Source organism: Takifugu rubripes, chromosome 12 (assembly GCF_901000725.2).
Source record: "Takifugu rubripes chromosome 12, fTakRub1.2, whole genome shotgun sequence".
Classification (NCBI taxonomy): Eukaryota; Metazoa; Chordata; class Actinopteri; order Tetraodontiformes; family Tetraodontidae; genus Takifugu; species Takifugu rubripes.
Genome location: NC_042296.1, coordinates 6,311,712 through 6,324,933, shown reverse-complemented (window position 1 = coordinate 6,324,933; position 13,222 = coordinate 6,311,712). Strand labels below are relative to the sequence as shown.

Below are 13,222 nucleotides of genomic sequence, written 5' to 3'. Positions count from 1 at the left end.
ATCAACTACATTTCTAATTTCAATTTTATTTTTGTACAGGTGATCATGGGGTGAAAGGGGACAAAGGAGACAATGGAGAGAACGGAGTGGGAATTAAAGGAAGCGCAGGGGCACCGGGAGCACCAGGTGAGGACACCTTCTCAGCAGGGCCACATTGATTATGAGCTGATTCTCTCAGTCCACAAACAATTCATTATTCTGTGAAGGAGTTTTAGATGTGGCAGAAGAATAAACATGTACTTAGGAGGAACGTCTTCTTTTCTACTTCAGTACTTGTCATCAGTAGGACTGTAATTTAAATTTTCCCCACTTTGGCTCAGGGAGGTATGCTTATTATAATGCTTTCAGCTGTGGATTATCCATTTTTCAAAAGCAGAGATTATTCAGGAGCAAATCCTCTTTACCCGCACCAGCAGTGGACTGAATCACCGTTAAAGAACTCCCCCTGGACACTCCGACACACAACATCTCTGAGAGCCACTGACTGAAATACCACGATCCAACCAATTAACCTATTTTTCCTTCCTGTAACTTCAGGTGCACCAGGCGCTCCTGGGATTGGCAAGGATGGCCAAAGAGGAGAACGTGGGGAGACAGGAACCCCCGGCATCCCAGGGGCGTCCGGTCCGAGGGGCCCCTCTGGACCACCCGGACTCTGTGACCCATCAACCTGTTTAAGCAGAATTCCTCCTCTTTACATGTTCGGCGGGAAGAAGTCTCCAAGCTACAAAAATCCCTGAAATCACAGCTCACTGACAAACTCCAGATCCCATCCTGCTATCAGGACTCTGTTTTAGGACTCCTCCAATCGTCCAGGTGTGGGTGGTGTTCAAACGTCTCCAACTGAAAACACGGATTTCAAGAAACGACGCAAAGGGAAACAGAGACGCGGCACAGGTGTAGAATACTGTACAGATGTTTGATCTTGTGATTTTATGATAGAAGCAGCGTCTCCAGCTGAGGACAGGTGTGCAGGACCATCAGTGTCCCATACAAAATTTTAAAACCCCCAACACACCAACATGCACATACTCGGGTCATAAACTCTAATAAAGGTACAACTCTGATTTCCTCCTTTGCGTGCACATTGTCAAAACCAGATTAAGCTTCCTGCAGATGTTAGTTCTTCTCCACTGCAGACAAGAACCACAACAGTGGAACAAAATCTTCCAAAACAACTTTGCTGAAGTGTCCAAAACCTCCGATGTCACCGCAGGTCCAGCCAAATTTCTCATTTGTTTAACCCGATGCTCTTTATTCATACAATGAAATAAAGTGATGTGTTTTTGGAACTGTCTTTCACACCCTCACTCTCCTGGGAGGAGGTCATAAGGGCGACCCAGATAAAGGTGGGTTCAGGCTGCTGCACTAGGTCTCATTCTAACGCTCTGTCTCCTCTTTCCAAAGTCTTTCCACACTAACGCTGGATTTCTCTACATAGCGAAAAGATCTCCTCTGGTTGTCATGGATACAGGACAGACAGCGCAGACATATTTGCAGAGCAAATATGACGTTTATTCTGAAAGTCAGAGCATGGCTGCTGTCAAAAATATGTTGATTTAATAGATTATATCAGATAACAGGTATGACAAAATCCATCCAAATGTCTCTTAGAAAATGAATTTATTCCAAACTTTATTACACAATACAGTACACATGTTTTTGCAACACTTACAATATGCGACTAGTTTAAAATATTTTAGCACCAATCAGGAGAAATGGGAAAACCTGGTTAATAAAATTGTAATACTGCATTGAAACACGTTTGCACTGGCTGAATTGAGGAATAATTTAGCAGTATAACTTAGAAGGTTGAGAAAGCAAGAGTAGCTCCTTCGTATGGCGAGAGTTATTGCTTGCGAGCTGTGTACGACAACTTACCATCCCAGCCATAACCAAACGAGAAAAATACACAACGAAACGGTTCGAGAGTGATAATAAACCACCGGATATAGAAATAGAAGCACAGATGTGACAATCTGGAAGGCACAAGTCTACAAAAATTCACCCCAACTCAAGAAAACAAAGAAGGTGGGTTCTTGATTTGGGCTGTTTGTCCTTTAAACAACCATTTTGGCTATGTTCCATCTTTTCATTTCATAATGGATACTTAAAGTACCAGAACTTGCATTGTTATTGAGAAAATGTGCTTCCTAGTAAAGTAAAAGGCAGCGAACAAGGAGTCCGAGTGAGGCTTCGGTAGCAAAACAGTTACATCTGTCATGGAATTTAAGCTATTAAAATCTTTACATTCTCCATTTTAAAATTTCTATAGATTGTCAACAAGAGCTTTTCATGCTGCACATATATAAAGGCTTCTTCGTGTTTTTGAGGTGAAGATACATTTTGGAGCACTTCGTGGACGATCTTAAATGAGCTCTGAATGGTAGCATGCCTGAGGATGTACAGTGGAGTAATTGGTCCATGAGGGACGTAAGGCATCGTTCAGCGCTCTGGCTATTAGGATGCAGGGAAGTAACAATTGTGGTTTTCAAGGGACAGATTAAAAAACAGCTTTTTCTTTGAGAGCCAGGGCTGAAGAGGCTGGCCGACGCTACAACCACTTAATGAGCCTCACGGAGGAAATGGCACATTTCAATGAAGCAGCGTGAAAAGAGTGGCTTTACAAGCAAGTTGAACAAAAGGCTGCAATTATATACAGCTCGGAAATGCTTCATTACACGTGTACAAATCCAGCCAGAACTTTTTGCTCTTTCTAAAATATTGTTTCTTAAATTGTGCCCGGCTTTGCCAATTCATCGTCCTAATGGCAACAATCGATTTCAAATGTTCTTAGTGAATCCGAGCCACTGCAACAATCCAAAATAAAAAGGAACAATTTAGAGATACTGGCCCATCAGTCCTAGAACAGCTAATTAAAACCATTCCGAGCAATTTATTTTGGCTTTTATCGAAAATAAAAGAAAACCGACTACCACATTTGTCTCCCCACGACCCTGCATCAACTCCTTTGTGATGGATCCTATTTGATCAAAGCTACATGAGGACAGGCGCTGGGAGCAACAAGTGCACAAATGTGGTCATCCATCACAGAAACATCATTAGCACTCCTCCTACTGAAAATCACTCCTGGTATTTGAGATCATCCCTCACGCTGCGTGTCCTCTCGCCTCCCTGCCGCTGCAAGCAAAACGGATGATTCTCCTGACGGAGTTATGGCAAATAGACTGATAATAGATCCCCAGTCAGAGATCAGTTTCATGAGCAGAGACTCTCCCGTTGGGTGCAGGAGCTTGTGGGTTGTAAAAGGTAGCAAATGCAAAATGATGTGTGGGAAAATAAAGATGTTTTCCTGCAAGAAATGTGAAGCGAAGTGGTGGAGGTGGGAATTGCACCGTACATATACTGTACCTCTCAGGAAGCATGCAAGTCACGAGGAAAGTAAAGTGTTTAGCTGCCCTCTGTACCCAGGTTAAATCTGAAATAGTCCACTGATGCTTGTCTCAATCCCTCCACACACAGGCCGCCAGCAGGTGTCGCTTCACCCCTCCATTGTGAGTTTTTTCTCCAAATAGTTCCTGAAACAAACAAGTTCCTAAATACAGTTGGACTTGGAGCTCCTCCTCTATTTTCGTTTTTTTATTTCCCCTTCACGTTTTTGGTGTGAGGTCTTTGTGCCAAGCTGGCATAGTAGGCACACTGGCTGGGGTCACACTGGCCGGGAGGACCCTGAGGTCCAGGCTGGCCTGCAGAGCCAGGGTTTCCTGGCTCTCCCTGGGCTCCAGCTTGTCCCGGGCGCCCATCTTTACCATAACCAGGAATACCAGCTGGACCTGAGGATCATGCCAGAAGCACATTTAGGGGTTACTGAAAGTTACTCTTTATCATCGGGAACTCAGAATATAATTTGAATTGAGCAATGTTTAAACCACAGTAATGTCAAATCCTCCTCTACATCCTTGACAGAATAATTACGACAAAAAGACTGGTGGTTACCTATTGGGCCAACAGGTCCAGGTTCTCCTCGATCGCCAATTCCAGGTTCTCCTTTTTCTCCTTTACCTCCTTTCTCACCTGGAAGATTTAAAATTATCTTTTAACAAATGTTTAAAGGATTACAGTCAAATTTGTGGAAGTAGAAGCAATGAAGACACATGGAAGGGTCTCTGTCCTACCTTTGGGGCCCATGGGTCCCCTCGGTCCCTCTCCTCCATTCATCCCGGGCATACCAGGCTCACCGGGTGGGCCAGGCCGTCCAGAACTGCCGTCTTTACCAGGAGGTCCTGGAGGTCCTGGGCGGCCCGCTGTACTCTTCACATGAGCTGGTTGGATCTGAGCCATGAGGTAAGCCATCTTGGCTGGAGTTGGACAAAAGAAGACAAACACGAAGTTTCTTAAACCTGATGTTGACAAATTAGCTCGAAGGATACTAACAACTGCTTGCTCACCATCTAACTGCTTGGCCAGCTCTTCCTGGATGAGCCGTCTCATCTCCTCCAGTGATACCGACTCCCCCTGAGACAAAAGCGGTCACAACTCTGAACTCAAATATAAAAACACAAACCTGAATGGCTGCAAAATCGAAAATATAATCCACCCTTTGGCCTGGGATGCCGGGGTTTCCTACGGGTCCTTGTGCCCCAGGGGCTCCAATTTCACCTGGTTGTCCTGGCATACCCATCATCCCCGTGTGACCCTTTCTACCTGGGACTCCAGGGTTTCCAGGCATACCTGGATCCCCTGAGTGTCCTTTGTCCCCTTTTGTTCCTGGATCTCCCTGAAGTAAAGAAAGGAGTAATTGGCCAACCAACCAACCAACCAACCAACCAACCAACCAACCAACCAACCAACCAACGGATGGTATGAGCAGAAGTCTCTTATAATCCATGTTCAAGTGGTGGAGCTTGGTTAGGTCCTCACCTTATCGCCTTTGATACCACGATCTCCAACTCTGCCAGGAATTCCCTGTGAAACCAGCACAGCACAGGTGATGAGAACACAACAAGTTCTGTATACTAGAAGTCTTCATTGGTCTTGTTGAGCGCTTACCTGCTTGCCCTCTGGACCAGCTGGACCTGGTGGCCCCTGCAAGCCAAGTTAAAATTTATAATTTGCAATAATCTTTAAATGAGTCCTCCCAATACTCACCGTGGGACCTTTGGGCCCACTAAAGCCGGGTAATCCTGGACTGCCAGCCTCGCCCTTCTCGCCTCTAAGACCCTGCACCACAGCAGAGGCACCACGGTTAGTCACACAGTGTGCACGTGCACACTAATTTGTTACTAAGGATACAGCAACGCTAACGTTTAGCCTCAGCTCTTATCGGCACACAGCAGAAAATCGTAATCTTGTTTTCAGACATGCAGGCTTGAAGAGATTAAAAACCGTATTTACAGAAGCCACGTGGGCCCGGAGATGAGCCAGCTCTGGTAGCCAACATATTCTGAAGCCGTTTACTAATGGCTGCAGAGATGGCAGGATTTTCCTTTCGATTCCACTTTCTTCTCGAAATGACATCTCTATGTTGCAGGATGGGTGCACTGAAGCTTGAGCCTTCACCCTCCACCACCATCATCGGCTTGCTGCTGATTTCGGCCGTTTGTGCAGCGATTCCTGCTGCTCGAATCCCTCCGCTGTCTGATATCACTGATTCTCTGATAGCCATCTAAATATCGTCCTGACATTCTTTTCAGGTCCCCAAGATGCCACTGTTGGCACTGTGGCTTTTCCACCTCTTAATGATCACCTCTTGTGTGCTGAAGTGAAAATAAAAACCATCTTCTTTACTGTGGCAGATAGAAAACAGGTCCAGATAATGTCCAAGTAAGGAGCAATACTATTAGTTTTATGGTTTCCAGGGTAACCAACAACGAGGCGGGTGAAAGAAATGGCAAAAAGAAGTACTTGTGTGGCACTCTTTGTCTTTAATTTGTCACTCTCAAGCAAAAAGAGCCGGTTTCTGAGCTGCTTGTTCCTGCCTCCTCAGATGAGTCCTGCCATTTGCGTGGGTGTTTGTCATCGGAAAACACGACCCCGCGGAAGAAGCCGCTCCACTCTGACCTCTTCCCTCCCTGATTTTACTTAGCAGTCACTCATCTGGCAGCCATCTTTTCTTTTCCTGCCACCTTGCCCAGGAGAAAGAGCCACCCACTGCAGGTCTTCCATCACTGTGCAGTCCTTTCTTCTCCAAACACTTTCCTTTTTTTTGCTTTTGCTCACTTCATCAGCTCTGAATATGCTACATGAAGGTTTATTCTGTGTAATTTGGGGTGTGAAATAACGAACCTGAGGTTATTTAACTGTACTTACAGGTGTTCCTGGAAGACCTGCTTTTCCTGATGGTCCTGGTTCACCTTGTTTGCCCTGAGACAGTCAGAAGAGGAGAGAATGAGAAAATGATTAGGGACAGTGGGGGAAGTGAGCTAGATGCCAACTCATGTCTTGATTGAGTTATGAGCCCGACACCTTTCTATTTGGACAATGATTAAAAAATGGACTCACTGGTTCTCCTCTTGGTCCAAGCAGTCCTTCTGGTCCTGGAGATCCCCTGGAGCCCTGGGAAAACAAGCGCCACAATATACCCGATAAAGATGCTAAAATAAAAGTGCATGTATTGATCTTTATTACGACCAATCAGCATCTTTGGCTTTAATTGAAATAACAGGAAACACGACAGCTGTGTTTATTTTAAAGAAAGCTGATTCTAAAGAAACACTTTTATTCCAGTTTGGAGAGAAGAAGATACAACTGCCACATTTTTGGTTTGGTTCTATTTTGGTTTCAGACAGCAGTGCAGAATATTCTGCTGCTGACGGACCAGAGGGGCAGCTCACATCTGTGACTATTGTAAGAAAAATAAAATAGAATTCTTCTGATTTGTTATGTAGGCCCTGCGGTTACATCAGAATGGAACGACCTGATTGTTCCATCTCCATGTGTCATGATGACACAGGGAACACAAATTGAAGACATAAGTAACAAAAATGGAGATCACGTATTAAATGGGGATTGACATACATCCTTCCCATGTTTTCCATCACGTCCAGGTGAGCCCGACTTCCCATCTTCTCCCTGTTCAGAACATCAGAAATCAAACCAAACCCGATCCTTTTCTCTTGTCAACCACACATTTCAAATCACAATGATCCTTTTTTGAGATGGGAACAAATACAGGAATTTTGCTTATATGGAATACAGTATATTACACATGCACACAGGTTGGCTTCTTAAAGTCAGGTGTTATGCTCCTGTCCTGTCACACTCCTTGGCACCCTTCCATTTTTGTGTACTGAGATCAATGGTACGGTATGGTAGGGAACAGCACGGGTGTGGGTGGAGCTCAACACGTAGTTAATGATTAACGGCGGCGTACAGCGCAGCACTCAGAAGGTGAAGACCAGCTCTGGTGTCATTCCTGCCATTTAGCAGCAGATTCTAAGGGAAGACGTTGCAGTTGTGAGCTGTTGGCGTTCCAGTTCAGGCTGACGGGCAGAAAGAGAGACAAAAACGGTGATCTGTGCTTCAGTCAGAGCTCTCGGTAATGAGCCGTGTTATTGGCCACAGCGCCGTGGCAGGAGCCCTTCCTGCAGGCGGTGCACCGTTCCAGAGAAAAGCAGCAGAGGCCCCGGTTCATGCTGAGAAGGTGTGCAGACGCTTCGAAGGGCGGGGAGAATAGAACCGAATGTTGCCTTCAGGGACCTCCTGGGCATATTCCACTTATAGCCACCGAGTAGATGAGGCCACATTTGTTTTCTTTGTTTTATACGGCTCAGTTTCAAGTTTGACGCTCAGCAAAAATGCCTTTTATTTCGAGTGTTTTACAGCTGCAGCTGGTCTGAACTGACCCGTTCATGAAAGGGAACATCACACACTGACCTTAACTCCTGGAGCTCCTGGTTCCCCTCTGTGGCCCTTAAAACCCTACAGAAGCAGAAAGGAGTCAGTTGCAGCCATTCACACCTCCCACCTCCTTTACTGGCTGTTACTCACCGGGAGTCCCCTAAGCCCGGGATTTCCTGGCAGCCCGGGTTCACCTTGCTTGCCCTGCGATAAAATTACACCAGCATTAAAATCATGAACTACACTAGATCACTGGGGAGGTACAGAGTCCATCCCCCTACCTGGTCTCCTGGTTCACCTGATCTGCCATCTTTTCCAGTTTTTCCGGGTGGACCCTGCCCATCAATGACAATATCGATCATCTGTAATGATCTACAGGTACATTTACATCTCAGCCAAGACAGTGCACCCTTACAATCAAACCAGGTAGGCCTGCAGGTCCTTGAATTCCTTTGAGACCCTCTTTACCCTGTTGGGAACAAACAAGCAGAAACAGGTCAGTTTCACCAGAATGATGAATGGCTACTATTACCACACAGGCTGACCTACATGCTAGCTAGAAGAGCTTTCTACAGTAATGACGCACAGATAATACGTTTTCTGAGAGAGAAAATACATGGAGTGCGGACTGACCTTTTCTCCAGGGGGCCCCGGGGGGCCAACAGGGCCAGGCTGTCCATCAGTACCCTAAGGAGAAAAGTGTCAGCGTTCAAACAATTGCTAAAATGTCCTGATCAAGATAAATACTAAGATTCATTTTCCAGTCAAGGACCGAAAAGAAACTTACTGGTGTGCCCATCAAGCCAGGGGTCCCGGGATGTCCTGGGGGTCCTGGATGACCCTGTCAGTTCAGATATATGGTGTGGATTCATAGATTAGACTCAAATAAACACAGCTTGGGTCATAAAAAGACAGACCCACCTTGTCTCCTTTGTCTCCAGGGCCTCCGGGGGGTCCTTGGTCACCTTTACCACCCTGTAATTAAAGTAAAGGTCAAGGGTCAAATATCAGAAACACCTGATGGAAATCCCCAAATCCTGGTATGTAAAGACTATAATGTTATGTGCAGCACCTATGAATACAGATGGCTACTAAATGCGGGTAATTGCTGTGGCCCCTTTGGGAGTAATGAGATCACATTTAGTGGGCACACTTGCCTTTGCACCATCAGCTCCAGGGGGCCCTTGAGGTCCGGCTGGTCCCGGTTGTCCCTGTAAATGAGACAGGCAGAGCATCAGTCTCTGTCCAGGGGAACGGTGGCGGGCACAGTCGCCGGTTTCTGCGTTCCCCAGAGGAGTCAGTGCTAATGATGCAGCCGCAGCCTCTTCATCCATCACAGTTGGTGTGATGGATGAAGACAAACGAGCACTTTGGCCCTCGTACGACCGAGGCCTCACACGCCGGAGCTGCACTTCATAAAACCTCTTTAACCACGAGAGGGCTTCCGATAACAATCTTTGCATCTGAAAATGTTGAATAATAATCAGTGCGTCCTACTTGGTAGCCGTCTTGGCCATTTTTTCCAGCAAGACCTGGGTGTCCTTTGTCCCCTGGGACTCCAGGGAGTCCAGGTGGTCCAGGAGGACCCGCGGGGCAGTCTGAGCATACGTCCTAAAGGTAGAAGAGACACCTCTTCATTGAATCAAACAATCAGGGTAGTAACGGTTCCCTCACCAAGGTGGGGCCGAGGAGGCTTACCTTCAGGTTGAGGTCAGAGATGTCCACTGGTTTTCCCTGAGACACAGAGACAGTTCATGTTCAAAGTTCTGGTGCGTTTGGTGCCTACTAACAAGTTCAGTGTAGTATTCTCCATTGAGGATGAGAATTATCCCCTTGAACTTTAATGAGGTCTTTCCATGACCCTCCAACAGACTCTTGCGACTACATGCTAATGCTAGCCCTCCTCTCGCAGTTTGTGCTCTTTAGCATCAACAATAAAGCAACAATGAAGAACTTACAGGCTCTCCTGGTGACCCCTTCTCTCCCGGCCTTCCAGGTAAACCCTGCATGGCAAAAGCCAATGAGTAACGTCGTGTAAAATGAATAAAAGGGGGGAAAATGAGAAAAGAATATGAAATATTTTGTAAAATCAAGCGTTGTAAAAAATGTAGAGGGAAGACGCAGCTGTGAACATACATTATGTCCTGGTGGGCCCTGAGGACCAGCGACTCCAGGTGGACCCGTCATACCCTGAAACCAGCGATCATTTGACCTTATGGCAATAACTTGAGACAAATATAAATCCATTTTTATTATTATTTTTTTAACTGACCGCTGCTCCGGGTTCCCCACTTTGTCCAGGAGGCCCCTGCAGAAACATAAATCTTCTATGAGGAGGTGGAAACAAGTGCTGTGGTGAAGATTCCTGCAACAGTCACGGTCATACCACTGGTCCCACTTTGCCTTCTCCCGGAGACCCCCTCTCCCCAGGCGGACCCAGGTCTCCTCTAGCTCCTGGTGGACCCTGAGGGAAAAGCAACACAGGTGTCATCGCGCTGATCCTCAAGGAGTCATCCAGAGGAAGTCAGCCAGTGATGCAGAGGTGTTCCTAGCCTGGCCTTCAAATCAAGGGGGGTTCTTATCTGTGCCTGAGGTATAGAACCGAGTGTGGCTAACGCTGCCAGTGGCCCCAACACACAGGTGGCATTACCTTTGGCCCTGGGGGTCCTTGAACTCCCTGTGGTCCTGGTTCACCCTGTAACAGAACATATGATGTCAGTCACTTGCTGCCATTTAAAGATCTAAACCAGATTCTTTCCTGTGACTGTGACAGACTCCGCCAGGCCTGAGGGCAGCACCTGGCAGCAGTAAACCCTGGGAGCCAAGTCTCATATTGTCAAAGGTGTTTCAGTCATGTGACCAAAGCAACACCTGACCAGAGTTAGTTGAGAGAAGGTGGAGCTCAGCACCTAAAGCACCCGACGGAGGCTCAACTCATGAGTAAAGTGACAAAAGCATGTCTTACAGATTGGCCGTCCTTCCCCTTTCCTGGTGGTCCAGGGGGCCCAATTACACCTGGCTCTCCGGGTGGTCCTGTGGGTCCAGCCTGTCCTGGTTTACCTGGATCACCCTAAAATATACATAAAAGCAAGAAAATGGAAGGATTGTTTTATATCCCAGGGTGACAGGAGACATGTCTGCAGGAGATGCTGACTCTATATTGTCCATTGTGGCAAATTTCAGGCATTTTAACAGATTTTCCAGTGAGTAAATGAAGGTTTGAGCTAGTGAATGTGTGGAATCCCTGATTCTTTAGTTTTAATCATGTGACCAACCTTGTCTCCTCTCTGTCCAGCTGGACCCGGAGGCCCGATGATTCCAGGTAAGCCCTAGAAGGAAGAAAACGTGACTCCAGCTTCTTTTATGAGACACTTGCTGTGTATGTTGCCAAGACCTACAGCATCTCCGGCTGCTCCGCGTGGACCCGGGGAACCAGCAGCGCCAGGTGGACCCTAGGAGAAGCGCATTAATCATTACAAGATAGATATAGCCTGCACGTCCACTGTCTAATGAGAACTTACGGGGTCTCCAACACGCCCCGGGTCTCCTGTAGGTCCACTGTCTCCCTTTGGTCCCTGGATCACAAATCAAACGATGCCTTTGAGTCTAAACCACTTTTAGGAAATTAACGGGGAGGTAAAGTGTCACTCACTACTGGTCCAGGGAGTCCTTTAAAGCCTTGTTCACCAGGCAAACCTCTTTGACCCTGCAGGAAAGGGGTGGGGGGTAAAATGAGTCAGTGGGATTAAGGTTTCAATCACTTGGTGACCATCAAATGTGATATTCTTTTTCATGCCAACATAAAATGATGTTATTGTCACTGTGTGTGGGAAAAAAGGTTGTGACTACTAAACAAAAATGACAGCATTGTTTATTTATTACGAGCTTCTTCGGTGGTTTTGCTAACCTGGAGATTCGACTACGCAGATACGATCTCTGGAACACTACTGCTACCTGGTGGTCATGTTTGTGTACTACTATCAACGTGTAATTTTTTTTGTGACGTGAACGCACCATCTCGCCTGGTTTTCCTTGTTCCCCCTTCTCTCCTTTCTCGCCAGGCTTCCCCTACGGCCAAGATTAAATAACTTTATTTAAAGAGCAACCCTGCATATAAAAAATATATAAACATATATATCCAAAATAAAAGGAAGAAACCCACAGGCATGCCAGGCTCAGGGATGACATTTGCCACCTATTAAAAAAGAAGAAAAACAGTCTTATTATTTCACCACTTCTATGCCAGGTGCTGCATTTCCTGCCAAAGAACTCTAAGTACGGTTTTGCTTACATCTCCTGGAATGCCCGGTGGGCCCCTCTGTCCCACATCACCCTGGAACAAACACACATCAGATTCACAGCATTTGCATACTAATGAGCCCATTCAATCCAATTCCAGCGTGGCCTCAAATCAGACTACAGCGAATGAGGAAGGATAACCATTTTATTTACCTTGTCGCCCTTCTCGCCCTTTGGCCCGACAGGACCTCCCGCACCTCTTTCTCCCTATGAGGTGGCAAAATTACCACTTACATGATATTTTTAATAAGTCATTTTACTTTGTATGACAGATTTTTATAATTTGAAATGGAAATTAAATCTCAGTCCGAGTCAACCTTCAAGATTATTACACGGATGACATATTTACTCTAAACACAGAAGAATTGTCTCAAATATGGGTTCAAAAGTAGATTTCACACCTACCGGGACACCCTGGCCCCCTCTCACTCCATCAACACCTGCTTGTCCAGGAGGTCCAGCTACTCCCTGAGGAAAATTAACACAATTAAAGTCTGCATGTGTCCTTATCCTAAAAATGATATAAATACTATTGTAAAATAATATTATAGCATTGAACTCACTCTCTCCCCTGGGGGTCCTCTGGGACCCGGAGGTCCTTCATCCCCCTGCGAGGAAGTAACAGAGACATTGTCAGGTCACATTTGCATGCGGACCATAAAATAACGCAAGTGTGAAGTCACCACACCTTTATTCCTGCCTTGCCAGGAAAACCGTCGGCTCCACGTTCTCCCCTGGGCCCCTTCACAGACACAAGAGTTGGTTAAATACATAGATTTACCAGCCATTAGAGGCGCAATTAGCAACAATAATTTCCACATATTAATCTCATTGATGAACCTTCATTGTTCTCGCTTCCTCATTGTTTATTTTGTGTTTGTATTTTCAAATATAGGCCATAGGACACGTTTATACTTGAACTTTGGAGCGAAAGAGTTTATAAATTTCATATTAGTTCCCTCTCACAGTTGTCTATGCTAACACATTAGCATTAGAAGCAGTTATGTGGTATATACAGACTAGCTAGCAAACAGCACAATGATCTAGTTCAACATCATGCACAGTCACTGTAGCTTCCTCAATGTTGTTGACAATAAATGTTAAATAAAAATATATATAATAT

At 45.9% G+C, this 13,222-nt stretch overlaps 2 protein-coding genes across 6 annotated transcripts in view; one reads left to right on the top strand and one right to left on the bottom strand.

The window, feature by feature from the left end:
• The window catches only part of LOC115251788 (collagen alpha-1(IX) chain), a 14,743-nt gene extending 13,451 nt beyond the window's left edge, over positions 1-1,292 (top strand). For all 3 annotated transcript variants that reach the window (XM_029845386.1, XM_029845387.1, XM_029845385.1), the window contains 2 exons: positions 40-126; positions 538-1,292. In XM_029845386.1, the coding sequence (XP_029701246.1) occupies positions 40-126; positions 538-740 (290 nt within the window). In that variant the 3' untranslated portion in view covers positions 741-1,292. The remainder of the gene's footprint in view (positions 1-39; positions 127-537) is intronic.
• Positions 1,293-1,605: 313 nt separating this feature from the next.
• Positions 1,606-13,222, bottom strand: part of col22a1 (collagen, type XXII, alpha 1) — a 29,766-nt gene continuing 18,149 nt past the window's right edge. For all 3 annotated transcript variants that reach the window (XM_011609202.2, XM_011609204.2, XM_011609205.2), the window contains 38 exons: positions 12,788-12,841; positions 12,663-12,707; positions 12,505-12,567; positions 12,253-12,306; positions 12,092-12,133; positions 11,963-11,995; positions 11,815-11,868; positions 11,453-11,506; positions 11,322-11,375; positions 11,199-11,252; positions 11,076-11,129; positions 10,766-10,870; positions 10,451-10,495; positions 10,187-10,264; positions 10,073-10,108; positions 9,937-9,990; positions 9,759-9,803; positions 9,499-9,534; positions 9,298-9,411; positions 8,958-9,011; positions 8,722-8,775; positions 8,588-8,641; positions 8,434-8,487; positions 8,216-8,269; positions 8,082-8,135; positions 7,951-8,004; positions 7,837-7,881; positions 6,979-7,032; positions 6,463-6,516; positions 6,271-6,324; positions 5,110-5,181; positions 5,011-5,046; positions 4,882-4,926; positions 4,559-4,738; positions 4,410-4,476; positions 4,137-4,319; positions 3,958-4,035; positions 1,606-3,794 (listed from right to left, as the gene is read on the bottom strand). In XM_011609202.2, the coding sequence (XP_011607504.2) occupies positions 3,601-3,794; positions 3,958-4,035; positions 4,137-4,319; positions 4,410-4,476; positions 4,559-4,738; positions 4,882-4,926; positions 5,011-5,046; positions 5,110-5,181; positions 6,271-6,324; positions 6,463-6,516; positions 6,979-7,032; positions 7,837-7,881; positions 7,951-8,004; positions 8,082-8,135; positions 8,216-8,269; positions 8,434-8,487; positions 8,588-8,641; positions 8,722-8,775; positions 8,958-9,011; positions 9,298-9,411; positions 9,499-9,534; positions 9,759-9,803; positions 9,937-9,990; positions 10,073-10,108; positions 10,187-10,264; positions 10,451-10,495; positions 10,766-10,870; positions 11,076-11,129; positions 11,199-11,252; positions 11,322-11,375; positions 11,453-11,506; positions 11,815-11,868; positions 11,963-11,995; positions 12,092-12,133; positions 12,253-12,306; positions 12,505-12,567; positions 12,663-12,707; positions 12,788-12,841 (2,514 nt within the window). In that variant the 3' untranslated portion in view covers positions 1,606-3,600. The remainder of the gene's footprint in view (positions 3,795-3,957; positions 4,036-4,136; positions 4,320-4,409; positions 4,477-4,558; positions 4,739-4,881; positions 4,927-5,010; positions 5,047-5,109; positions 5,182-6,270; positions 6,325-6,462; positions 6,517-6,978; positions 7,033-7,836; positions 7,882-7,950; positions 8,005-8,081; positions 8,136-8,215; positions 8,270-8,433; positions 8,488-8,587; positions 8,642-8,721; positions 8,776-8,957; positions 9,012-9,297; positions 9,412-9,498; positions 9,535-9,758; positions 9,804-9,936; positions 9,991-10,072; positions 10,109-10,186; positions 10,265-10,450; positions 10,496-10,765; positions 10,871-11,075; positions 11,130-11,198; positions 11,253-11,321; positions 11,376-11,452; positions 11,507-11,814; positions 11,869-11,962; positions 11,996-12,091; positions 12,134-12,252; positions 12,307-12,504; positions 12,568-12,662; positions 12,708-12,787; positions 12,842-13,222) is intronic.